This window comes from Balaenoptera musculus, chromosome 12 (assembly GCF_009873245.2).
Source record: "Balaenoptera musculus isolate JJ_BM4_2016_0621 chromosome 12, mBalMus1.pri.v3, whole genome shotgun sequence".
Classification (NCBI taxonomy): domain Eukaryota; kingdom Metazoa; phylum Chordata; class Mammalia; order Artiodactyla; family Balaenopteridae; genus Balaenoptera; species Balaenoptera musculus.
The window spans coordinates 32,854,555-32,880,414 of NC_045796.1; the positions used below are offsets into that span (position 1 = coordinate 32,854,555).

General features: G+C 38.8%; 1 protein-coding gene across 6 annotated transcripts in view; it reads right to left on the reverse strand.

Moving 5' to 3' along the window:
* Positions 1-14,957: 14,957 nt before the first annotated feature.
* Positions 14,958-25,860, reverse strand: part of TMEM200A (transmembrane protein 200A) — a 71,699-nt gene continuing 60,796 nt past the window's right edge. For 5 of the 6 annotated variants that reach the window (XM_036872086.1, XM_036872084.1, XM_036872083.1 and 2 more), the window contains one exon: positions 14,974-17,920. In XM_036872086.1, the coding sequence (XP_036727981.1) occupies positions 16,429-17,904 (1,476 nt within the window). In that variant the 5' untranslated portion in view covers positions 17,905-17,920 and the 3' untranslated portion in view covers positions 14,974-16,428. Of the gene's footprint in view, positions 17,921-25,860 lie in introns of all 6 variants that reach the window. The other variant, XM_036872081.1, reaches the window with a different exon arrangement.

Consider the following 25,860-nt stretch of genomic DNA (forward strand, 5'->3'; position numbering starts at 1 on the left):
GTCAGCAAAAACCCTTCGGACCTTAAAGCCTGATAACGTGGAACTGAAGGACAGAGTTGTCTCAGAACACCTTTGTAATTCACTTGTCTGAATACAGATTAGTAATAATACTTGGAAGTAAACTGGCTTTCTAATATCAGCAATGAGAAACTTATGACTGAGACTTAAAGTTTCAGGATTACTCTGCCCTTCCAACCACTGGAGACCAGCTAGTGCTATAGTGAAAAAATAAATATTGCAGTTGTCATGGAAACTGAGATCACCTTGGAGATGATTAATACCCATAGGGCTAACAGTGGAGGCTACAATCACATCATTTCTGGCCAAATTAATCATGATCAAATAAAGCGCAGCAAACACTTTTATAAAGACCCATGAGCCCAAATCCTCTTTTCCAGACCACGTAAGTATTATCGTTTTGTTCTCTGTGAGTAAAGAAGTCTCCTGGTAAACAGTTATATTTCAATTTACTGAAAAACTTTTTTCTCGTTCAAATGTAGGAGGTGTTGAATGACTCTGTCAGGGTGCAGAAAAGAAAGTCCACCTCATAAAGGAAAACTCTCAAGCATTTTTTTCCTATTATTTTTTTCCTTTTGCTATGCATCCTCATCTTTTGAGAATCAGGTGAATCTAGATTATTATGATCTTTGAGGTTTTAAAAGTTTGTGGCTTTTACAGAGATTGCCCTGCTTGAGAGAGCTTTGCCAAAACCATCAAATACACTATGATGTTATCAAGAAAGTCTATTATTGGACAGGAAGAAATTACTATTGTGTAAACAAAAGAGTTCTTAACGGAATGTCAAGACAATAAAAAAATCTTTGTCACCAGGCATGGTTGGTTGAATATTAGACTGTCCTGGTTTTAAAAGACAATAAAGTCATTATCAACAAAGATACTGTTTCAGTTACATATTTCTCTCAGAAATTTAAGTATCAGAGAGAGAAATAATTATAGAAATAGTTCTGTTTTTCAGGTAAAGAGGGTTACATTATTAAAATATTATTAAAAATTGATAATGTCAATTTTTAAAGGTGATTGTTGAGATGTTTATAATTTACTTTATAATACTTCCTCCTGGACAAAGTGATACTACCTTAGCTGTATTAATATTGAGGAATAACATGGCTTCTGTAGCAGAAAATCTGAGAAATTGCAGAGGTTTAATTCAATAAAGATTATTTCTCAATTCCTACACAATCCAATTTTAACAGCCCACTTAATCGTAACATTACTATTTTGGAAAAACTCAGCTTTTTTTCCTTTCTGTGTAAGGAAAAACCCAGTTCTTCCCTACTGTGTTTCTCTCCCCTGTAAGTCTACCATTACTACTCACACAAACACTTCACTTCTGGTCACCAAATATGTGGAGGTTTTTTCCCCATGACAAACAATTCTCTGCAACCTCAGCTAGGTGTCCTACAATTTAAGTCAATTCTGATGGTATCTACCTGGAGATAGTGTCAGATCCTACAGGTAATGGCTCAGTCCTACAAGACCCCCTGCCCCTGCACACACACACTTCAGATGCCAGTCACAAGCTCAGGTTCACCTGTGCTCTGACCAACCAGCTATAGATCAGAGTTTCCAAAGACCCTCCTTGGGTTTGATTAATTTGCTAGAGTGGCTCACAGAACTCAAGGAAACACTCAAGCTTACCAGTTTTTTAAAGGATATGATAAAAGACGTAGATGAACAGCCAGATGAAGAGATACATAGCAAGAGGTCTGGGAGGGTCCTGAGCTCAGGTGCTTCTGTCCCTCTGGAGTTGGGGTGTGTCACCCTCCTGGTGTGGATGTGTTCAACCAACGTGGAAGCTCTGAACCCCCTACTATTGGGATTTTATGGAGGGTTCCTCATGCAGGCATGATCAGTTATTAACTCCATTTTCAGCTCCCTCTTTCCTCTCTGGAGGATAGGGATTGGGGCTGAAAGTTCCAAGCTTCTAATCATGGCTTGGTCTTTCTGGTGACCAGTCCCCACCCAGGAGTCCTACATGAGCCCACCCAGAGATGCTTCATTAGAACAAAAGATGCTCCCAGTGGTCTTATCACTTAGGAACTGATAAGACTTTTAGGAGCCCTGTGTCAGGGACGAGGTCAAGTCAAGCGCAAATATTTGAATAAGAGATTTGAATAATACAAATATTTGACTCTTATTTGAATAAGAATCAAATACAAATATTGAATAAGTCTTTGAATAAGACTAGTGCTCTTATCACTTAGGAAATGACAAGGGTTTCAGGAGCTCTGTGCCAGGAACTGGGAGCAGAGACAATTTACAGATGTTTCCTGTTATTTCAATTTACAAAAAGAGTCCATGGATTTCATGTGCCTCCTTAAGGGGATCCAGTGGAAAGTACACAATACCATCTATAAAATGTTCTGCCAAAAAACCTCACTGATCAGACAACCCATACACAGGACATATGGGGCAGTGAAACCTGTCAAATAACACCAGAGGGATGCAATCAGCTAAATCCAGAATGTGGAAAATGATATAGGAAAAATACTTTGTTTCCTTCAACAAAGAAATTGCAAGAGGAAAAAAAAGGAGGAGAAATCTAAAGATTAAAAGAGACTTCAGATATATTAATCAATGGTAAGGTGTGGACTTTATTTGAATCCTGATATGAAGAAACTGACAGGGAAAAAAAAGTATGAAACAATTGGAGAAATTTTAATACCAAGTGAGTATTTGATAATATTAAGAAATTCTTGTTACACTTTTGGGCATGATAATGATGTTGTGATTAAATTAAGATGAGAGAAGACTCCTTTAGGGCTAAATGCTGAAACATTTACAGAAGAAATGGAATGTCTGGGACTTGCTCCAAGATAATTCAGAGGTAGCGGTAGTTGGGGTGAGACCTTTACCTTTTTGTTTTTTCAATCACTCAGCAACAGAGACTTTGCTAATTAGTATTATGATGTTAGAAATGAGTTTCCATTGTTGAAATCAGTGGCTTTCTAAAAGCAAAATGGCTGTGAGAGATGGGCTTCCGCTTGTGAAATCTGTGGTATTCAAGACAAGAGGATTGGCTGAAATGTTTTGGAGTTATTCCTACACATTTATGAACAGGTTTTAAAGTCCTGAGATCTGTTTTATTTCATTCTTCATCTTTTACCCATAGGGATGGTGCCTGAGGATTTTATTCTTAAATTACCCTACATCCAAGATATTGGTTCAGAAGATTCTGGTTGCATATGTTCCTTTTTGAATAACTGGATCGTGACTGTAGAAGAGTGATTCTGAAAGTACGGTTCAGGGACATCTGGGGGCCCTGAAGGCTTGAAAGAGGTGCATGAGACCAGAATTATTTTTTAAATAAAAAGGTTCTGTTTGCTTTTCTCACTCTCATTCCTTGATGGGTATACAGTGGAGTTTTCCAGAGTCTCCATGATATGTGAAAACATCATTGCTCTGACAGCTAGAGGAAGGTGTGTTTATATTTTTGTAAGTTCTCAGTTTTATCTTCCAATGCAATAAATACCCGTAGATATAAGATACATAAACAAAATCTCTTTGCAGTCTTCAATACATTTTAAGAATATAAAGGTTCCTGAGTCCCAAAAGTTTGAGAACCCCTTATTTAGATTGTTGTCGTGTCTGCCTTGAGTGAAACTGTCATGGAGGATATTGAGGGGGTTCAGGACACGCTACCCCAAAATATGGCACCTTGGCATATTGAATATCTTAAGATGAAGAAGTTTGAGAAAACGGCAGAAGCAGGAGGGTCACTCTGATACCCTCCACTCACATTGTTTTCCCTGAAAGCAGGAGATAACTGTCCCATGTGAAAGGCACCCTCTCTGTATCTGGAAGGACAGGGACATTCTTATGTTCCCTACATGTCCCCAAGGATAGGGAGTGTAGGGCTGAGAAGGCTGTATGAACAAACTTTGTTATTTCATCATTTACTATCCCCAGCCCAAACCCCTTTGTCTTGTCAATTCTTCTCATATTTATTGTTTCTTTGTCTAAAAGGGTTATAAAATCGTCCTGCTCTGGTCACTTCTTCAGGTGTCTTCATTCTCTTGGGAAGGTTCCCGTGTACATGTAAAGATTTAATAAAATTTGTATGTTTTTCTCCTGTTGATCTGCCTTTGTCAGTTTAATTTTCAGACCCAGAACTTCATGGTTATTTGCGCCCACATTGGCTTAGGTCAGTCTGTAGTGGTAATGAAAACCATAAATCATATGCTCAGACTTGGAATAGAGAGGTAGGAAGTTGGAGGAGAAAATAAGGCGAAGGGATGGGAAGATAGAATGGAATCCAAATTCAGGCAGAGAAGAGACGAGGAGGAGTTGGGGGAGGGGCTGGTATGGAGGGAATGAAGACACTGGTTCTAGGTCCTAGAAAAAGCAGGTGATCTGGGACTTCAGCTCCTCCACTCCCAGCAATTCCTGGAAAAGTTCTCTGGCAGCTAAGCCAGCCCTGGTTTTCCCTTCTTGAGAAAGAAGTTCCAAGAAGAGTAGAGCCTGCAGAAGTATTATTTCCCTCTGCCCCAACTTCTTGCAAAGACTGGGATAACTTACTGGAGAACAAAGACATTCATTCCACAGTTAGAGATAAAAAGGCCAAAAATCAAAGTGTAATCAATTAATCAGTTAGCTAGCATGAATTATCATTTTAGATCTTTTCCTCTTGGAAGCACAGAGGATGGAGGATGTTGTTCCAAAGAGCCACGTGTAGAGATAGGAAGAGGAGAGTAGCAAAGGCTGACTTGCAAACAGACATATGTTAAAAATTTCCCTTGGGTTGGGTCAAGTACCCCTCCTTGCCTGGATGCTTTTTCAAGTGTAGTTAAGACTATGTGCCACTCTGCTTCTCAAGTTTTTTTTTTAACTTTTTATTTTATATTGGAGTATAGTTGATTAACAATGCTGTGATAATTTTAGATATACAGCAAAGTGATTCAGTTATACATATACATGTAACTGTTCTTTTTCAAATTCTCCTCCCGTTTAGGTTGTTACATAATATCGAGCAGAGTTCCCTGTGCCATACAGTAGTAGGTCCTTGTTGGTCATCCACTCTAAACATAGCAGTGTGCACGTGTCAATCCCAAACTCCCTACCATAAGTTCGTTCTCTAAGTCTGTGAGTCTATTTCTGTTCTGAGAAGACTTTGTTTTGGCCTAAGGGACTTTTTTAAAAATAATGATTTTTAAAGTTCTGAGAAGATGTGTCACTGAGAAAGAAAGAAACTTAGAATATACTCAAATCCATTCAAGTATAGTTGACTTGACAATAATTTTTCAGTTTCTGGATCATCTCAGAAACAGTCTTTTCAAAACTGTTTGCCTTTGGTCTTCCTGGCCTCATCCAGCCTCTTCACTCTAAGCCCATTGTTTCCACCTCCTCATCCCTCTCGCTGTCAGCAGGCGGTTCTGTGTATCTGCAGGGCTAGCACAGGTATCTACAGAGTGGACGGTAGATACCATCTGGTAGTGTCCAGAGCAAGGTGTGAGCTAAAGGTCATAGCACAGTGGCTATTCCCATGCAGTAAAGGAGAACTTGGTTATTTGAGCTTGTAAAATCCTTGAAGGACAGGTAATGTCTTATTTTGCTTTGTTTTTACAGCACTTAACACAATGCTTAGTGCACCCTGGGCTCTCTAAAAGTGATTGTTACTGTGGCTATCCAAGAGTGCAATCATGGGAGATATTTCCCTTTCTAAGTTATACAGTTCCATTTTGTTGGAATGTGTGTGTTTTTAAAAAATCATGACTGCAGATTGTTTCCATAACCAGTAATGCCATGCAAATAATTTTAAATGTATGAATAATAGTTGAAGAAAGTCCTGAAAGCAAAGGTGAAGCAGTAGCTTGGGGTGTCAAATCAAAAGGAAAAACCTAGACACGAATGAGAGACTAAATAAACAGGGAATATAGCCACTGGCAGGAAGAGCAAGAGAGAGAGATGCGGAAGACAGCTCCGGTAGGAATCAGCGTCCATTGTCCAAATGAGTCAGGACCCAGATGCAAATTCAAGCTATGCCTTGTGGGGACAGGGGAAGAAAGCATGAGAAAAGAGTAAACCATAAATACTTATCTCAGGCTCTGAAATGAAGAAGTGGCTCAAGGAAGCCCCAGGCATGCCATGCCACTTGATCTCTGGCAGGGGCAGACATTGAAGGAATAGCATTCTAGGCAAAAGGCACACACTGTGGAAAGCCTTGAGACAGGCAAGTGCTTGTTGTGCTCAATGATCAGGAAGGAAAGCGAGTGGGTGGAGCTGAGCGAGGCAGGTAGTAATAGATGAGGCTGGAGGTGTAACAAGGGACAGATTATGTAGGTCCTGCCAGGGCTGGGAAGCCACAGCAGGGCATGAGAAGACAAGTGACATGATTAATCCAGCTGCCATGTTGAGAGTAGACTACACTCCAGGATGGAAGTAGGAAGACTAGTTATGTGGGTATTTCAGAATTCCAGATGAGATAAGATGATGAAGTAAACAGTGGAGGTGGGTAAGAAATGTTTGGATTATATATTTTGAGGGCAGAGTCTACAGCATTTGCTGAAATATTGAGTGTGTGTAATGAAATAAAAACTAGAGTAAATGATGATGGTAAGGTTTTGGGGCTAAGCAAATGGAATGAGGGAGTCACAATCAACTGAGAAGGGGAAGACTACAGATAGACCAGGTTTAGAGAGAAAGATGGGAGTTCAATTTTGATATGTTAAATTTCATTTGTCTAGTAGACATCCAAGTGGAAAAGAGTCTGAATAAAAGGGAGAGTTTGGGAGTCATGGGCATGAGATGGTTTAAAAAGCCATCTGATCACCAAGTGAGTGAGGGTAGATCCAGAAGAGAGGAGAACCAAGGAATGAGCCCTAGAACACTCCAATGTTAGTGGAGAAAGGGAAAGACCAGCCATGGAGACTGAGAAGAAGGGACTAGCAAAGCAGGAAAAAAAATCAGGAGGATATGTTGTCCAAGAAACCAAAGATGAGGGAGAGAAAAACAGACAAATGAAGCTGGTAAATTAGTAAGACAATGACTGAGAATCAATATTTCCCCATTTTCCTTGCTACTACCTTGATCCAGGTCCCAACTACTCTTTCCTTCCTTCCAATATTTCCCAAACCACTCTGCAGATCACCATTAAGCATATATTTCTAGAAAACCTCCCTTGATGTATTCCTCTTATGCTTAGGAGGTCTTACCATGAATCTAGGAACCAGTTCCTGGCCTGGCTTTTGAAGTTATTGTGAATGTGAACTCCATGTTCCTTTGCAACTTACCTTCTGTTCTCTCCATTTTAAACTCAGTGCTCCAGACAGGTCACGTGTCTTGCAGGCTTTACTTCTCCCTGGTTCTGGGTCTTAACCTTGGAGGTATTTCCCTCTAAAAGATTGCCCTTGAACTATTTCCTTGATTCATACAAATCCTTCAAAGTATACCTCAAGTTGTTTCTTCCCAGAGAGCATTACCTTCTTTTTGATATTCCTTCAGGGTGTTAAGGATAGTGCAGCTCTCATAGCTGGTTCCCAATGCCATCAACAGTATCCCATGAGTGTGTATAAGATTCTTAAGAGTCTTTTTAAAAATCTATTTCTTTATCTATTTAATAAAATGAATAACATCTGGATGCCTTCTCACTTAACTTGGAAGAGGGGATATTTACATCTTAAATTTCTATTTTCCCTCTCTTCTGGTATCTGCTGTTAGCTCATAGGTATAAAATTTCATTAAGAGCAAGTTTCTATTTCAGGTTTACAACTATGAAATGAAGGTAATTTGCATGCTCAGGTAATGTTGGAATTCCTGGGAGACTGGAGAATGAGGAAGATGTGCTATACCAATCACAAGACCTTGGTAAATGGATTGTAACCTCCGACTCTCTAGAAACACTAACCGCAGATGATCATTTTGACAGATAAATTCATGAAATTGAAACATTATGTATACCTGGGTAACTGCTTCATTGATGAAATGGAAATAACTGCTTTATTTCAAATAGGGCTTGGGCATTAAAATTAAAAGGCAGGTATATGGGACACAAAGATAATACAAAGTTAATGTTTCAGAAAGGCCATTGACCAACTCTACAGGTACTGAATTGCTTTTGCATTACAAAAAGTTTTCTATTGATAAGTTCTATGTTTTAAAAAAGATATACACAGCTTTTGAAATTACTTTCCTTATTCATTCTAGGATCAAAAGACCAAGAGTACCACTGGATTAATTCCTTCTTTATCTTCCAGCAATTGGTTTATAGGCCAGTCCATGCCTTATATTCTAGTAAAACTTAAAATTTTATAACCAGCCACATACATTCTCCCTTTCTTATCATACGGTCTTTTGGGAACTGACCCATAAGTGTAGGGCAATGAAATACAGCCTATATTTTTCACCATGAACAAAAAGTAAATTAATTCTCTCAGTTTCCACTGGGAGCCCAGTATGTACCAACATTGTGCAAGACTCTGATGCATCTTGATGAATAAAGTCTGAAGTCTAGGAGAATAGAAATATGGAGAAAAGAGTCTACAAAGAACTTGTTAAAATCAGTTCCAGAATTTCCTGAACTTTCCAATATACAAATAATGCAATGACATACCTGAATTGACAATAACCTCCATTCTGACCAAGAGTCAACTCTTGGTAGACTGTGGCAACAGAAGTGAAAGAACAAAAATAACAAATATAAAATACATAATTTGAATACCCCACTGTAGCACCTTCTCAGATTTTCTTCCTTTGCTTCCACTGTGAACCCATGACAGTGTTATCATTATGTTGCAGAATGGTCAGTACTCAATGTTACCTCTCCTTTAACCCATCACCCAAAGAGAACATAACCATAACATTGTGTTAATGAAAGTAAATTATAAAATATACAAATAAATTTAAAAAGTTGAAAGAGAAGAGTGTGAATAATCCACAGATTAAACACTAAATAATTAAATAATTGAGAGCAGGCTATACTTGTAGGACTAGACCCTTTTGGTATAATTTTATAAATATACAATAAATTTGTGTCAGAATTTCTTAGTGTATATCATTGCCAGAACTCTAGAGTAAGAAAAGAATGGTTTACATTAAATTTATTTTGTAAGCTGCTGAATATTTTCTTAGCCAATATAAAATACAATGTAGTATTCACACACCAAAGTGAATATATTTCACTTAGATTACTTCATAAGATAATTTTTTTCCCTCTCTGTTAAATGATAAGGAGCATGCTACACTGTACAGGACAATTATTTATAGCCTATATTGAATATGATCCAGGTTCTAAATGTCTTCCATATTTTTTGCTCATATGCCCTCTTAATGCCCTGACATAGTAATAGACTATAATAGCGAACTCATAAAATGCAAGAGCCTTTGAAAGACATTTCCTTAACTCTTCAATTAACTGGCTGGAAAGTTAATGTGACTTCTCAGATTATTAACATTGTAACTGATAACACAAGGTGACACATTTGGAATTTGGAAATGCTTTAGGGAAAAATATATACCTAATGAACACAAAATATCTGAGTGCAGAAAAGAGTGATTTCATTTTTTAAAATAATAATCTCCGAGCAGCTTTGAATTATTGATGATTCATTAGTTGACAACCTCAAGTTAATGATTAATTCCCTAAACCTGAGGGTGACTGATTCAAATGAGCTGTATAATAAACACTGTTAATGTCTACTAAAATGTATTTAAAATCAACTAAGAATATGTTCTCACTGCTTTGGTGATTAAAAATTTTAAGCTTGGTTTTATTCCAAAATAAAGTATAAATGGAATGCCTTTTGCTGGGTATGGGTTTTCAATAAGCAGAAGAAACCAAAACAAAACAGAAAAACCATATGGCATTCTCTGCTCTCTCTAGCCCCCAGATCCCACGCTTCGTCCTTCCCTCCTCCTTGTCTTCCTGCCTTCCTTCTAGTACATGTGGTTTATTGAATATGGGTGCAAATGACTCATTTTAGTTCCATAGATCTTGTTCAAAGATAATATAATGGCTCAGAAGGGCATACTGGCATAATTTTCATGGCAGAGTTGCATAGTTAATAAATCAAACACAGGAAATCAAGCTATAAAATAAGTATTAAAAATTCTCGTGCCAAATTCTGTGCCTTGTCTAACGTCAGCCCCTAGTATATCACCCCATGACCTCACACGCACTTCTAAGATGTGATGAAGCATTCAAACTACATTTTCTGCCCGAAAGTTTAGATACTTTTCTCTTTACCAGTCCTAATAAACCCAAAATCTATTCATTGGATTTTGAATGTATGTTTTTTAAAAATGTTTTTTTTTTAAAGTTTGGTTTGATTTTAATTGATGGTGATACTGGGAATCAACAGTCCTGGATTCAAGTCTTGCCTCTGCCATGACCTTGTGTGTTCCACTGTGTGTCAGCTCGCATGTCCTTATTCTTGATTCCAGATTGGCATGTTTCTATTCACAAGTATTCTATCATTTGTACCACAAATATTGTGACCTTGTCTAGATTGTAAACCATTGCACTGCCAACAAAATCTCTACATTTAATTTGTAGAGTATACATGGTCCTGGAGACATAGTCTATACTCTTCAGTGATGAGAAAGAACTAGAGAATTATTAGAAGTCTCAAACTATTAAATGGTGAATTAATAGGGGAAGAGACAAAAATAAAAGTAATTTTCTTAATCATTTCTGGTATAAAACAAGTGCTGGATCAACCAGTAGCAGAGGGAAACAATAGAGTATACATAAAGTTTAAGACTGGAGATAGCCAAACTGAAGTGAGAATGACAAGATCCTATGTGCAGAGGTTTCCCATATCTTCTTTATGACTTGTTTTCTCTTTTCTTATACTGTCAGCAAATAACAAACATAAACGTAAATAAGTTTACCAAAGATGTGTTTCAAGAATAGGAACTGACTTATATTAACATATAAAGGTTGAGTGACCTAATTCTGTCATGTTAATGAGCCCTATTCTTGGGCAGACCTGATTTTTATTATTTAAAAAAATTTTTTTTAATTGAAGTATAGTTCATTTACAATATTGTGTTAGTTTCAGGTGTACAGCAAAGTGATTCAGATATATATATATATATATATATATTTCAGATTCTTTTCCATTATAGGTTATTACAAGATATTGAATATAGTTCCCAGTGCTATACAGTAGGTCCTTGTTTATTTTATATATAGTAGTGTGTATCTGTTAATCGCAAACCCCTAATTTGTCCTCCCCGCCTTCGCCTTTGGTAACCATAAGTTTGTTTTCTATGTCTGTGTGTCTGTTTCTCTTTTGTAAATAAATTAATAGATTTCACATATAAGTGATATCATATAACATTTACCTTTCTCTGACTTACTTAGTATGATATTCTCTAGGTTCATCCATGTTGCTGCAAATGGCAATATTTCATTCTTTGATTTTTAAATGACTATTTCAAGATGACATCAACTATTGAGTAAAAGGCACTTCAGTGAAGTGGGCCTTTTTTCCCTGGTGCCATCATCCTGTGAGAAAGAGCATATAGAGAGAAACCAACTGAATTATTTCAGTTTGAATTCAGATCACAAAGGACTTAAATCATCAAATGGGGATCCTATATCAAGTTTATGTACCCTATTATTGACATAAGGTCTAAAACAGGATTACATATAAGGTGGGGGAAGGGTAACAGGGCAATTCATTGAAAGTAAGAGACAGAATAATCTGTGTATGGCTCTTATGGTTCCTACTTAGGGAACAAGTGATTAAGATCTTTGAACAATCTAAATACCATAGCAGTTGAATATATACCACCGGGCAGGTCAACGTTTTAATATTTAAAATGCTATAAGTAAAATTTTGGTAAACTGGCGGATTTTTTTAAGAACCTATTTTATTTCTTTTAGTTATTCTTGGTGTGTTCCTGTAATGATTTAAAAGGGTTAAATTTGAACTGCTAAAATAAGTAGCTAAAAACTTATCTTCATCTAGTAAATTGTTAAATGCTGGCATAATATCCACTTTGATACAAAGTTGTGCTAAAAGTGGTTTTTTTTAAATGATTTTTACTGATTACCACTGTTTCTTCTAAAATTATGTAGATGGAAACACTAATTTGAGCCTGAAAGCTTTTATAATCGATGGTTACTCCTAAGCCAACTATAGGGTTTTCTATTTTTTATTATGTATCAAAATCAGTATTTCCTGCTTCAGAAAAGCTCTACCACTTTTGTTTAAATGATTATACTTACATTAAGATGATCAGTGTTAATGTAAATCTAAAATTGACCATATATTCTGCTTTGGGCCACCTGCCAACACCTTTGACCCTGCTTATGAGTCTGCTGACTACTGGCTCATGGGTCTGAAGCAGTTCATCTGGACTGGGGGAAAATATTAGTTCATTATGGCTGCTGTAACAAATGACACAAAAATAGTGGATTAAAACGACACGTATTTCTTCTCTTACAGTTCCAGAGGCCGCAAGTCCAAAATCATTTTCACTGCGCTAAAGTCAAGGTCAACCAGCAGGGCTGGTTCCTAGAGAGGCGCTGAGGGCAGAATCCATTTCCTTGGTTTTACCAGCTTCTAGAGCTTCCTTCCTTGTATTTCTCGGCTCATGGCTCCTCCCTCCATCTTTAAAGCCAGGATCTTAACCTTCCATTCTCTAGCTGCTTTGGTCACATCATCGTCTCCTCTGCCTCCTTCTTACAAGGACCTTCGTGATTACACTGGGCCCACCTGAATAATCCAGGATAATCTCCCCCACTTTAAGATCTTTAACTTAGAGTTGCAAGTCCATTTTGCCATATGGGACATGGACACTTTTAGAGGACTTTTATTCACCCTACCACAGGGGGTATACTTGGGGGTTAGGGTGGGGGCAGTGTGAAGCTTGAAGAGCTCTTAGGTGACACTTTCAGACAGTAATAGCTCACATATGTTGAGTGTTCCCTATGGGCCCACCCAGGCACCATCCTGGATGCCCTATGAGCATCAAACCACTTAATCTATAGCAATGGATCTTCATCCCAGGGCACCAAGAACCCGGGACTTTTAGAGTTAAAAAGGACTTTATAATTTATGTTCTTACTCATTTCATTTCCCACTTGAGGAACGAAGGCTTGAAATTAAGAAATTAATTGAAATTGAATTAATTGAAATGCAGAGATGAAGTGATTTATTCAAGGCTACACAGCTAGGGTGGCAAAGCCATTGGGGGCATACTGTGCTCTTGTCACCTAATCCAGGCTAAGAACACGCAGCTTTCCTGCTTCTCAAGGGCACACCTCCTGTGATGGGCAAAACCCCCAATTTGTATGTTTAAATCCTAACCCCCTGTACCTCAGAATGTAACCCTATTTGGAGATAGGGCCTTTTAAAAGGTCATTAAGGTGAAATAAGGCCTCTAGGGTAGGGCCTGAATCCAACATGACTGGTGTGGTCATTAGGCAAAGATATACCAGAGACACACAGTGAGAAAGTAGCTTCTGCAAGCCAAGGAGACAGGCCTCAGGACAAGCCAAATACCTTGATCTTGGACTTCAGACCTGTGAGAAAATAAATTTCTATTGTTTAAGCCACCCAATCTGTGGTATTTTGTATGGTAGCCTGAGCAAACTAATATACCCCAGATAGGCCACAGGCCTTAGAAACTCTTTGGACTAGAGGCAGCTGGTTCGTGGCCCAGATTCCTGGGGTTTCCCAGAGGAAGAAATGGAGTTTATAAGTAATCTGCAATATTTATAAAACCCTAAGGGAAATATACAAAATACAGTCTAACTAAAATTCCAGGTTCCATTGCTTTGGGGTGGAATTACATCAAGTCAATATGGCGACATCAGCTATTTCATATTCATCTAAAATTTTACTTAGCAACATGTCTTTGATTAATTTAAAATAAGAAAATTATTTATTGTTTAATAAAGTTGGTTTGTCTGGTAAGTAAAAACTCAGGCTTTTTGGTGGAGCGGAGGCTGAACAGAAATCTCTGCTTTGAGCTCCCAATTCCTTTATTCAAATCTTCCAAGACCCATGCTGTTTAATCCTCTTCAAATTGCTAGAGCTCTTTCAGGGGTGAGCTGAGCAAATTATATGGCTTTAGTCATTTGTCACATCAGGGGTGCTGTGAGCCATTGTTTTCAAATCTGGGAGTATTACTGACATTTGCTAGATGCTATGTATCTGGTTATTTTCCTGAAAGTCAATGAAATTTTAAGTGAAAATCATCCTAAATGTATTAGTCAGGGTTCTCCAGAGAAACTAAACCAATAGGAGATTAGATAGATAGATAGTTGATAGATAGATAGATAGATATTTATACACACACACACACACACACACACACACACACACACACACATATATTTATTTTGAAGCATTGGCTCTGGAGCCAAGAAATCCTACTATCTGCCATCTGCCTGCAAGCTAGAGAGGCCCAGGAAAGCAAGCGGTAGTTCTAGCCCAAACTCTAAGGCCAAAAAACCAAGGGAGCCAATGGCGTCAGTCCCAGTCTGAGTCCAAAGGCCTGAGGACCAGGAGCACTGATGTCCTAGGGCAGGAGGAAATGGATGCCCAGCTCAAGTAGAGGGAGGGAATTCATCCTTCCTCTGCCTTTTTGTCCTGTTCAGGCCTTCAGTGGATTGGATTAGATCCATCTGCATCGGTGAAGGCAATTATCTTTACTCAGTCTACCAATTCAAGTGCTAGTCTCTTCGGGAGACACCCTAGCAGACACACCTAGAAATCTGGACATCCCTTAGCCCAGTCAACCTGACACATAAAATTAACCATCACATCCAAATAACAAAATATGAAAATAGCTTAATACAACAGGTGGATGGACCTAGCTCTTTAACCTAACAGAAGCAAAATAAAAAAGCCAGAGTACCCAGTGCAGATGTTAGGGTATCAAGCACCTTCAGTAGAATGTATCTGAAAGTTTGAAAAATGGTACTTTGAACAGAAATGTATTTTATTCAAAAAATAATAGAAATGTATGAAGAACACACACTTGTATTAAGATTGGAGGTTTATTAAATGCTTTATCGTAAAGTATTAAGCCCACTCCATTACAATACACAGGCTTGATGTTCTAACAAGTAACACTGTGCCTCAGTCCAAGGAAGCTCGTGATGCTAATACAAGGTGGAATTGTGGGGAGCTACAGATACAAAGATATCATCCTTCTCCTCTTCCACAACAACTGCAATACTGATGTTCAGAAATGTGTATGCATTGGGAAAAACTTGTAAAATTTCCTGAGTATTCCGTTAAACAACTTTTTAAAATTAGGTTACCTTAACAGAAAACATGAAAATTTTCTGATGGAAAATCCATTTTAATATTTATTATCTTCAATAACTGAGAACCACAATCCAAAATATTTATTACACCATAAGAAAGTCTTTGGAGTTATCATAAGGCTTTCTAGCATAAGGTAAATTTCAAGGCAATGTATCAAGGACTAAATTTTCTTCAACCACCAACTTAGTGATATGCAAAGATAAAAGAAATGTCAAGGTTAGCTGATTACATTCCAAATAACAGGATCTAAAAAATATTGGGGGAAAACAAGGATGCAGGAGTCAGTGGGTATTAGATGATAAGAGAGACGGCTAGGAAAAGGTACTGAGACTAGTTAGCATTAACTAGCATGTATTTTCATTCATTAGTCAATCTTTTCTTCATATATATAATTATTTCAAGATAGCACTTCTAAACACTAAATTGGTTCATTCATTTTACAAGTCAGTTGCAAAGAAATTTTGATTCTGAATATCTAAAGTTATAGCTGAGCATTTTGATATTTACCCCTAAGAATATCTGGCATTTTCAGCCATGGCTCTTGAATACATGGTTTCTTAATAAAATATCACTAAAATAGAACTGATTTTGAAAAAATACTACCTACCTAGAGCTCAGGGTACAAGTCACAACCAACTCAACCAATTCCTGTCAATTAGCTACTCAGAACTAAGCCAATTTAACCAATTCACATTATTTAGCTCGCACGGAAGCTAGATTTTTTTCCTTTTAAATAATTTAACCAATCCTATATAAAAGCAACTTTTCAGAAAATGACACCTAAGATTTGCATTGAATTTGGCACTTCTAGTCTACACTTTGGTACCCTGCCTTTTCTAAACTGGTCACTTTGCTCTATGAATATGACCATCAATGAAAGAACTTTAAAGTAAAGAATAGGAACTTTAATTTGGATGGAATTATTTTGTATTCGTATCAATGAAAGAGCCCATGCTTTCAAGGGAACGGAAAAAAATAAATTCATATGTAGTAATATAGAGTACTGCAATCCTAAGTAATCCAAACATATAACCATCTCCATTACAGAATTAAGCAGCCAGGTCTAATACACTACAAACCATTTGATTAAAAAGGCTTATAACCAAGGCTTTAACAAGGGAACACTGGTGAAAATAGGTTTAGAATATATAGCCTTGTAAAATAAGATATTTTTTCAACATTAAAACCTTGTTTCAGAAGTTCCCCGCTTCAAGTTGTTACTCAAAAACTCATCGTGTTCAAAACTCAAATTATTGTGAGATCTTGAAATCATAAGAAGCTTCTCCTTATTGGTAAAGTCTTTCTTGATTGCAGCTTGGGGTACAAGCAGCCTCTCCATCGGGTCCTCTTTGTTCTCTAGTTTCATGTATCCTTTGCTGTTGCTTCGATCCAACCGAGGCCAACTTGGATGTTTCCGTTGTTCCGCCTGAACGGTTAAGGTGGAGTGACCCCGGTCTAAGTCTAAGGATTTCGAATGTGACGAGAGCAAATGCAAGGATGTGTTGGACCCAAACTGTCTTCTAGCATCCCCAGGAGACAAGAGCTGTCCAGCCCCAGGTCCAAGGGCCACAGAGGACTTGTACTGACTTGACAGTGACTCCCCAATGGAATTATTCCTTGGGATCATCATACTGACTGGCTGGAAGGACTGACTGGTATTGGGCAAAGGGACCATCAGGGAGTCCATTGACAAATTCCTCGACCTACTTTTGAGGTTATCAGCATCCTCAGTGATGTTGTCTATACTGGGCTCATCGATAACGCAATTATTAAGTTTGATCACAGGCAATGTAAAAGTACTGATGGACGATGACACAATTGACTTGGTTTCACATTTCTTAGGGCCACTGGTCTTATCATCAGTTGTCTGGGAAGGAGGTGGATAGAGGCCACAAACAGAGTTAGAGCTGTCAGAGAGCAAAGGTGGCATAAGGTGTCCAAAACTCTTACTTTCATTTATCACCAGCTCATCCTCCTCAACAGAACTGTCCATCCGAAAACTGCTCCTAAAACCTGAAAAAGAAGCAATGGTGTTTGCTGCCAGTCTCGAGGCACAGGAGTGCCCATTCTGTTTTACTTCCGTTTCCCCCATTAAACCAGGGTAGATGCCATTCATATGCTTTTGCTCCTTGATTCTTAGCGTGTGGATGTCGATGACTGTGGAATAGATATCCCTCATATGTATGACTTTTGTTTCTTTGTCACGGTTCTCGTGAAGAATGGCGTTAGCACAAATGAAAATGAAAATGCCAATCCCCATTGTGAAAGGGCCAAGCATTTTCATGTTATCAGAATGCAAATGCTGCTCAAAGAAGCGGACCACCACGCCACCTTGGCTCCGGATGACCTGAGTTTCGTTTGTTGACAATGTCGTCTCAGCATCGATAAAACGTTCTTTTTGAGGCCAATATCCAAGGACTGCCATTGCGATTCCTACAATGGAGATAAGGACTCCTAAAATGAGGAAGAAACCAGATGGGGAATAAAGCCGGATCTTGCCGCGAACAACCACGACATCGGCCCGAGGTCGACGCCTGACCGGTTTCTTCTCCTGGGCAGCAGGCGACGGGCTGAGGTTGACATGATGCTGCGATCTGGCGGAGTCTTGCCTCTTCAAGGCGGCCAGGCCAGTTATCACTCCACCAGTTGCTATCATAGTTCAGTCTTTTATTCTGAAAAGAAGAGAAAAAGATGACAATCTAAGTATGTTCTGAGGTATGCACAGCAGTTCAGCAATTGTTTATATAAGACATTATGGAGAAGCCCGAACGAACATTTTGGCCAATGCTGTATATTGTTGTTGTTATTGTTTCATGTAATGCAATGGGGCCGAGGAATAAGTCTTTAATTTGGGTATTGTTTTGTTTATTGACTAATGTAAAATTCTGGAGATTTCCTTTTTTGCCAGAATTAGTGTTTCTATTATTAATGAAATGTGAGCTCAAGGTATATTTGACTTAAATAATTTTATCACTTATTATATAAAACAGTTCCTTGGTCACACATATTCTCTGTCTCTGTCTCCGTCTCTCTCTCACACACACACATCATCCTTCATTATCTGTTATTTTAAAGAAACAGAAAAATCCAGAACACTTAATAGGCCCCAAACAAACTCTAGATTTACAAATAGAATACATTCCAGCAACTCACAGTTCTAAGACCATTCTTGTGAAAGTCACCAATGAACTCTTACCTACCACGTTTAATTTCTCCTGCTCAATTCTCATCTTCCTCACTTCTCTCTTTCCATGGATATTACCTGACCCTTCCTTTCTTGAAGCTCTCTCTTGTCCAGCTTTTTATGATGCTAAGTCTTCTGGCTCTTCCCTGACCTCACTGACTATTTTGATTTTGGCTCATCTTCTCTCACCCAAAAGTAGACCACCTTCCCTCCAGTGTCCTGTCCTTGGCCATCTTCTCTTTATGCTTCCCCTTGGTATTCATTTTCCCTCCCACGGTTTCCACCATTTCCTTTAAGCTAATGAGTCCCAAGTCTGTATTTCAAACTGTAGCCTGAGTTTCAATTTCATATTTCCAGCTCTCCATTGGGGAACATATATATGTACCTTCATGCTCCTACAGCAAAGCTGAACTCACCTTCCATCCCACAACACACAGAGCTGGACTCACCTTCTACCCACACTACTTGACTTGTCTGACTTTTTCAATGCTCTCAGTTCTCAGGCTTGACTCTCCATAGTTATCTTTGACTCCTCCCTTCCTTCTTCCTCTCACCTTCCAATCAGGTTCTAACTCCTAGAAATTTTCACTATAGAATGTCTCTCAATTCTACCCCTTCATTCCCATCCTGCTCTTCCCAGCCTAGTGCAGGTCTTTGAACTCTTACTAGACCATTATAATAACTTCCCAACTGGTCTTCCAAACTCCATTTCTCTTCCTCCACAATCAAGCTTACACGCTGAGGGCAGATTAATTATCCTAAAATACAGTTCTGATGTTGTTTAAAGAGTGGAAGAATGGATAAAATATTCCCCACTACCTACCAAAGTTTTAATCTGGGATTTCAAACCCATGAATTCAACTACTGAATTTAGCTTCATCTCCAACTGCTCTCTTTCATTTATAAAAACTAAAACGCAACCATATTGCCTGTACTTCATACTATACTATTTCTGAGACTCCGTTAATAATGTTTCATCTGTTTAGATCCCCCTTTTCACATATTTCACATATTATCATCTGGCTAATCACTGAAGCTGATATTCCACTTCCTTTATAAAGCCTTCTCTAATTCACTAAGCAAACTCCTACACGAGTCCATTCCTCACAGCATTTTAGCAAGTGTTCTATGGTACTCACCATATTATAATGTCTTAGTTCTTCCACTTCTTGTGGTCAAACATCAAGTTCAATCCACATTTTTTTATCAGAAGTATTTAATATAATACCTTACACATAGCTAGTGTCAAGAGATATTTGCTAAACTGCTCAGTAAGGGAGTAATACTTTTCCTGAGATTTGCTATATAATCATAATATTACTATACTAACTTTCCTAGTTAAAAATTTGAACAAATTTAATACCAAAATAAAAAGCAACATTTTGTGACTTGGTAAAATATTTGTCATTATTTGTGATGAATAGCTCTCAAGCTGCCAAATCTGGCTGGTAGAAAACAGAGAATATTTTAAGACCCACAAGGTCTCTGGCAAATTTCTGAGAGGGTTGCTTCACGGCATCGCATTCTGTCTTGCAAAATCAAGCTCTCCTTTTGAATTTCTATTTATGATTTTTGAATTGTCCTTAAATAACAGGGTCGTGGATGGTATCTACAGTTTTAGCTAGCTGAACTGGCTGGTGAGTAAATCCAGCCTTCGTTGGAATTCTAAGTTAGATTAAAGTAGTTGAATATTGGAAGAACAAACCATGTTATAACCCATAGCTCTAGTCTGCGAAATTTATCAAAGTATACATACCATAGCTTAGAACCTTTCCCAAACCTTGGCTAAAACAAAGCTTAGTGTCAACCTACGTTTTCTTGAACCAAAAACAGTTTCGAGCTCTTGAAAAAAATGCTTAGATTACATAGGAGCCATCTAACTCAATTATTTCCATAATGGCAGGATCCGAATTTTGTCTGAACTCTTTCTGAATAGAATGAAAACAAGGGCAAAAGACTCGCATCTGGTTTGAAAGCCACCTTGGTGAATTCCCATTCCATACACATTCCTAGCCCTCCCCAACTTGGGAAAACATTTTCTGCTAGTGATGCCATTTTCTATTCCTGAAGCTGATAGAGGAAAAGGGGCTGGAGAGAAATCCAGATGAGGAGAGAAGGTGGCAAAGTGCAGTGAGTGAGTGGGCTCTTTTGTGAGCAAGCAAAGCCAGTCGGAAGAGACGGGAAGAAAAAGCAAGGGCCGTTTAATAAGAGTGTGAGCGAAGGGAGGAAAGATTCCTGGAGGAGTTTATAAATTGAGATGAGAATCAGGGGGAGACGGAGGTTCACACAGCTTCTTCAGCCAGTCGGCCCTTGCCAGCCGGACAGGGGCACCAACACGCCCAAGGATCGGCAAGCTCAGGGTGGCTGTCAGTGTCGTCCCTCAGTTCCAATCAAGGCAATTCAACACTAAGTGAGCCTCTTTGGGGATTCAGGGCCCCAAACTGACCCTGAGTTGGGAAAGCAAAAGTGCACAAACTCAGTCCCTGCTTCAAAGAGCTTGAAAGCTAATGAAGGGGCTCATACACCGACATAAAACATAACGTGGTAACCCCTAGAATAAAAGTTTCAATCAGGGAGGACCTTTACAGCAGGCTTCATGCAGGCAAGAGCATGCTAACATTTATCACAGTAAAAAAATCAAGCGAATGGCACGTCGGGTAAGGTCAAGAGAAAGAAAGGCTGGGGAACAGAGCTCTGCCCAGCCTTTGGCACACAGCGCGGCACTGAGGGAGGGAACCAGGCGAGGCTAGAGAGGGAGCAGAGGGCCAGGTCTTGGGAGGGAGCAGGAGTCATTGCCGAATGCTTGAATGCTACACTCACACTCAGTGGAGCTGGAGGAAGATGCAAAACCCAGTTGTTGTCGTCTTAGGAAAATTAATCTCAACTTGTAGAGGAAAGCCGTAATGAGGGACTGATATTGGGAAATAACATGAGGATGCTAAAGGCAGCTTTGCAATAAGAAACTATAAAACCTAGAGGCAGTGAACGCACAGGCCTCAGCACCTTCAAACTGCAATGTCAGCTTGATCCAATGTGTTCAGTACATGCAAAAACAGCTTAAGTCTACTTCTTTATTTATGCTGCAAAGCCACATCTCTTCCATCCTACACTTTTATGACTTTTTTTTTTTATAATTTTTTAAAAAATATTTATTTATTTATTTATTTATTTTGGCTGTGTTGGGTCTTCGTTTCTGTGCGAGGGCTTTCTCTAGTTGCGGCGAGCGGGGGCCACTCTTCATCGCAGTGCGCGGGCCTCTCACTATCGCGGCCTCTCTTGTTGCGGAGCACAGGCTCCAGACGCGCAGGCTCAGTAGTTGTGGCTCACGGGCTTAGTTGCTCCGCGGCATGTGGGATCCTCCCAGACCAGGGCTCGAACCCGTGTCCCTTGCATTGGCAGGCAGATTCTCAACCACTGCGCCACCAGGGAAGCCCATTATGACTTTTTTTTTTGCTGGTGATTTGCTGGGGTTGGAGTATAGGGACCCCATTAACTACAGTCTTCTTATTGTAACAAATCATAGCATCCTTCTAAGTTTTAATAATAATAATAACAATAATAGTAATAATAGCTAACACACACTGCTCATAGTCAGGCACCACTTTAAGTGTTTTAGGTATAAGAACATATTTATTCTCACAGCAAATTTGGAGGTGGACACAATCATTAGGATCTCTATTTTGCAGATGAGAAAACTGAGGCTCAGAGAGTTTAGGTGACTTGCCTAAGGTCACACAGCTCAGAGGTGGCTCCAGAGCGTATGCTCTTACAGAATTTGAGATGGGGATGGGCCTCTAAATTTGCTCTAAATTTGCTTTTGCTTGAGGTCTTCTTTCCCTGTCCATTTTCTTATTTTGATTCCTGTTTCTGCCAGAACACCAGACCCTAAAGAATGCTTTGTGCCTTTAAAACTGTGACTGTGAACCAACTGACTTCCATTTCCATTTCATGGGGAGTAGATGAGGGTGAAGACCGTCCTTGGGTGAGCGTTGGCCTCTCACATCTGTCTAGATCACCTTCAGCATATGAAGGTGCAGACTCAGAACAGACCACTCTCCACCCCGACTGCCTTCCTTACTCTACCATCCTGGATAGGGTAGGGCTGGGGCTTATTTCCTCAAAAATCCAAGTGAAGAATTTTTCTACACTGAATTTCATTTTGTTAACTTGGGCACAGAGTTTTTATCAGTCTCTCTGGATCCAAGGCTTCACCCAAACTTCTGAAACTTGAAGAAAGCCCTGTGGTATTCCCCTAGAGACCTCCTCCTAGGTGGACATTGTTAATTTATGTAAATATTCATTCATGTAATCAGTAAAAACTGATATCTGGTACTGTAGTAGATATAGGGCTCAAAATATGTGTCCTGGCCTAAAGAATATAATGATTAGCAGCTATTTTTTTGAGGAGGTCATTCAACTAGCCTAACGAGAGGGTCAGCTACACTCAGTGTTTCCATATTCTCCAAAGAGATATCACGATTTTGTCAAATGCCAAGCTAAAAGACAGATATTCTTCTGTTAACAACACAAAACAAAACAAAAAATTAGTTCGGGTTAACTTTTAGCTACATATCAATCGTCCTATTTTGCATTCTCAGTGTTCATAAATCAGCTACAATTTTTCTAGCAACAGCTATAAAGATCAGCAGCTTAAATTTCGCACAACACACCTGCTTCTTCACTGTGCAAACCAGGATCCTGTTGGGCTATCTCCAAGCCTTTGCCATAGTACCCACTCGTCGTAGAGCTCAGAAATCATCAGGAGGAATTCAATCTCACTTGCTACCTTTCTCACTACAGACGCAGACCCTTGCATTCTTTCAAGCACACTTAACATCTACTCGTCTACCTTGGGCTCATCTCCCCTCTGGACCATGTTTATTCTACACCTTTCAGCTGAAAGCTCTTTCTCCTTGACTAGGAGGATTTCTGCCTGTGTATCACATATCAACGCTACACCATCCCATCTAACTGTCAGGTTTATCCTCTCCTATTCTTGCTCTGATTATAATTCTAAAAGCCTTATTGTTGTTGTCCTTTACCCTTTTTACAAATTTAAGCACATTCTGGAATTCGCTTTTCATAGCCCTAATCCTTACAAGTCTTTAATATTCACAGCCCCATGGAAGTTTATCCCTGTACACTTAAGTCTTCTTCTGACCACACTGACCTACTGTTCTGACCACACATGAGCCTGTTTTACACCACATGTGATTCTAAATGCATTCACATGCTCATATCTAAGGTAATGGTAAGTAAATAGACTTGCAGAGTTGAAAGCTTTAGAAGACTTTGAATCCAGACATTCCTTTTAGCCAGCTAAAAGCAGGAATGTTGTCTAAGATCTAACAATGAATTAGCAGAAAGAATAGGATTGGAATTTAAGTTTTCAGACTCCCAGGCCAATGTTCATTCTTGGTTAGACATTCCTCTTTGTATTATTTTTCATGCTATCTTCCAATGCCTCGCTCAGTGCCTGGAATGCAGTTAAGTGCTCAGCAAGTTTATTTGTTGACTCTGAACTGCCTTGATGAAGGCTTGACTATGACTGAACTATGCTAGTAACTAGGGACACAAAGATAATAAGACCCGATCCTTGATTTCAAGGAGTATGGGGTCCAGTGGGAAAGCAGTCAAAGTACACGTTTAAAGTAGAATGAATGAATTGCTCTGATGGAGCTATACTAGAGAATGCTCTTCCACACTATCTGGAGGAATCAAGGGAAGCTTCCAAGAAACAGCAGCAGGTCATGGAGACCTGCTGCATCAGCAAGAGTTGGCCATGCAGATTCTAAGTCATTCTCGTTCCTCACTGTTTCACAAGAGTCCTCGCCCTACAGTTTTTCTTCATCTTCTCAGCTGAAGTGTGCCTATTATTTTAAATATATTTGATACTGTCTTACGTATACTTTGAATTTTTATTCTAATCTCGAGGTTTAAAAAGTTGCCAGTGAGGCTATCTGCCAAAAGGAAGTGAAAATTAATCTATGCCTTCAGGACCAAACAAAAGCATTATATTAAAACCCCATGTGGTATCCACAGATGTGACAGACGGAAATATTTTCTGTTCAAGCTAGAACAGTTTTAGGACTTTCTTCCTTGTAGAGACATTTTAAACTTTTAGAGGAGGATTTCTAATCTATATCTTTACCAGAGTTGAAAGAGAAAATGCCTATGGGTGACAGATAGCTCAATCATATTAAAGTTTAAAAAATAAGAATAGAACAGAAATCATTTTTTAATGTGTAGCGTAATGGTTTTGCACATGGGCCTTGAAATCAGAAAGACAGGGGTTCACACCGTTGTTTCATCACTTGATAGCCATGCAACCTTGGGCATGTTGTTTTAAACTTTTCTCTTCTCAGTTCCTTCATGTATAAAATGGCAAAACCCGTCTTTAATACAGAGGATACAGTACACTGGGGGCAGAAGACCTGGGGGACTTGAATCCCTACACACCACTTAATAGCCATCCTTGAAAAACTGGCTCAACTTTTGGAGCCTCAGTTTCCTCATCTGTAAAATGAGGATGGTACCAATAAGGTTGCTGTAAAGCAAAGGAAATGATAAATGTAAAGCACAGCTCAGTGTCTGGGAACGAAGGTCTATATCAGTGATGTCAGCTGTGTCTGATTTTAAGGTCTTCTTGAGGATAAAATGAAGCATATAAAGTGTTCACTATAGTGTTGATTACAGTAATTTCTCAATAAACAATAGCTATTAACTCTTCATTGTTTATTATTATTAACCCTTTCATTGCTCAGGTAGGCAAACTAAAAACATATTTTAATATATTGAGTTAAATAATTAACGATGGGTCACTGTACATGGGAAGGAAATTATGACTGCAAGTTTGTCCTGGGATTTAGAGTCAAAAATTATCTGAGTGGCATCTGTGTATTTTAGTGGCAGAAGCATAAATAATTTGGTGGTTGCAAAGAAGAGTTGAGTGTATGTAAGAGAGAGACAGGTGGGAGATATGTTACAGAAAGAATAAAGCATGATTTTCTTTTCAATTCATTCTATTTGTTGAGATTTGGAGACTTGTCTCTGTCAAAAAATAATAGCAATAATAAAAACAAGGTAGAAAAACCCAAACCAGTTCATGTGATGTTTTTACTTAGTGATGCAATTAAATCATATGTCTGAATAATCTGATCAATTCTGCAAGCACCATTCTGTTTCCATTGGGACACCTGGACATAAAACAGATTGAAAATGAAGAATATGGGTTGGGGATATGAGAACTAGAGAAGATGCTGAAAGGGTGACATAAAGTGAAAATTTACAAAATGTGAATTTTGTGACAAAAAGTTTAAGCTATGATTTTATGTACATTCTGAAGACCTTTGCTGGCCTACCATGGAGAGAACGGTTTCTTAATACTTAGTATAGCTCTACTTCCACACGAATGCTAGAACTAAAGGG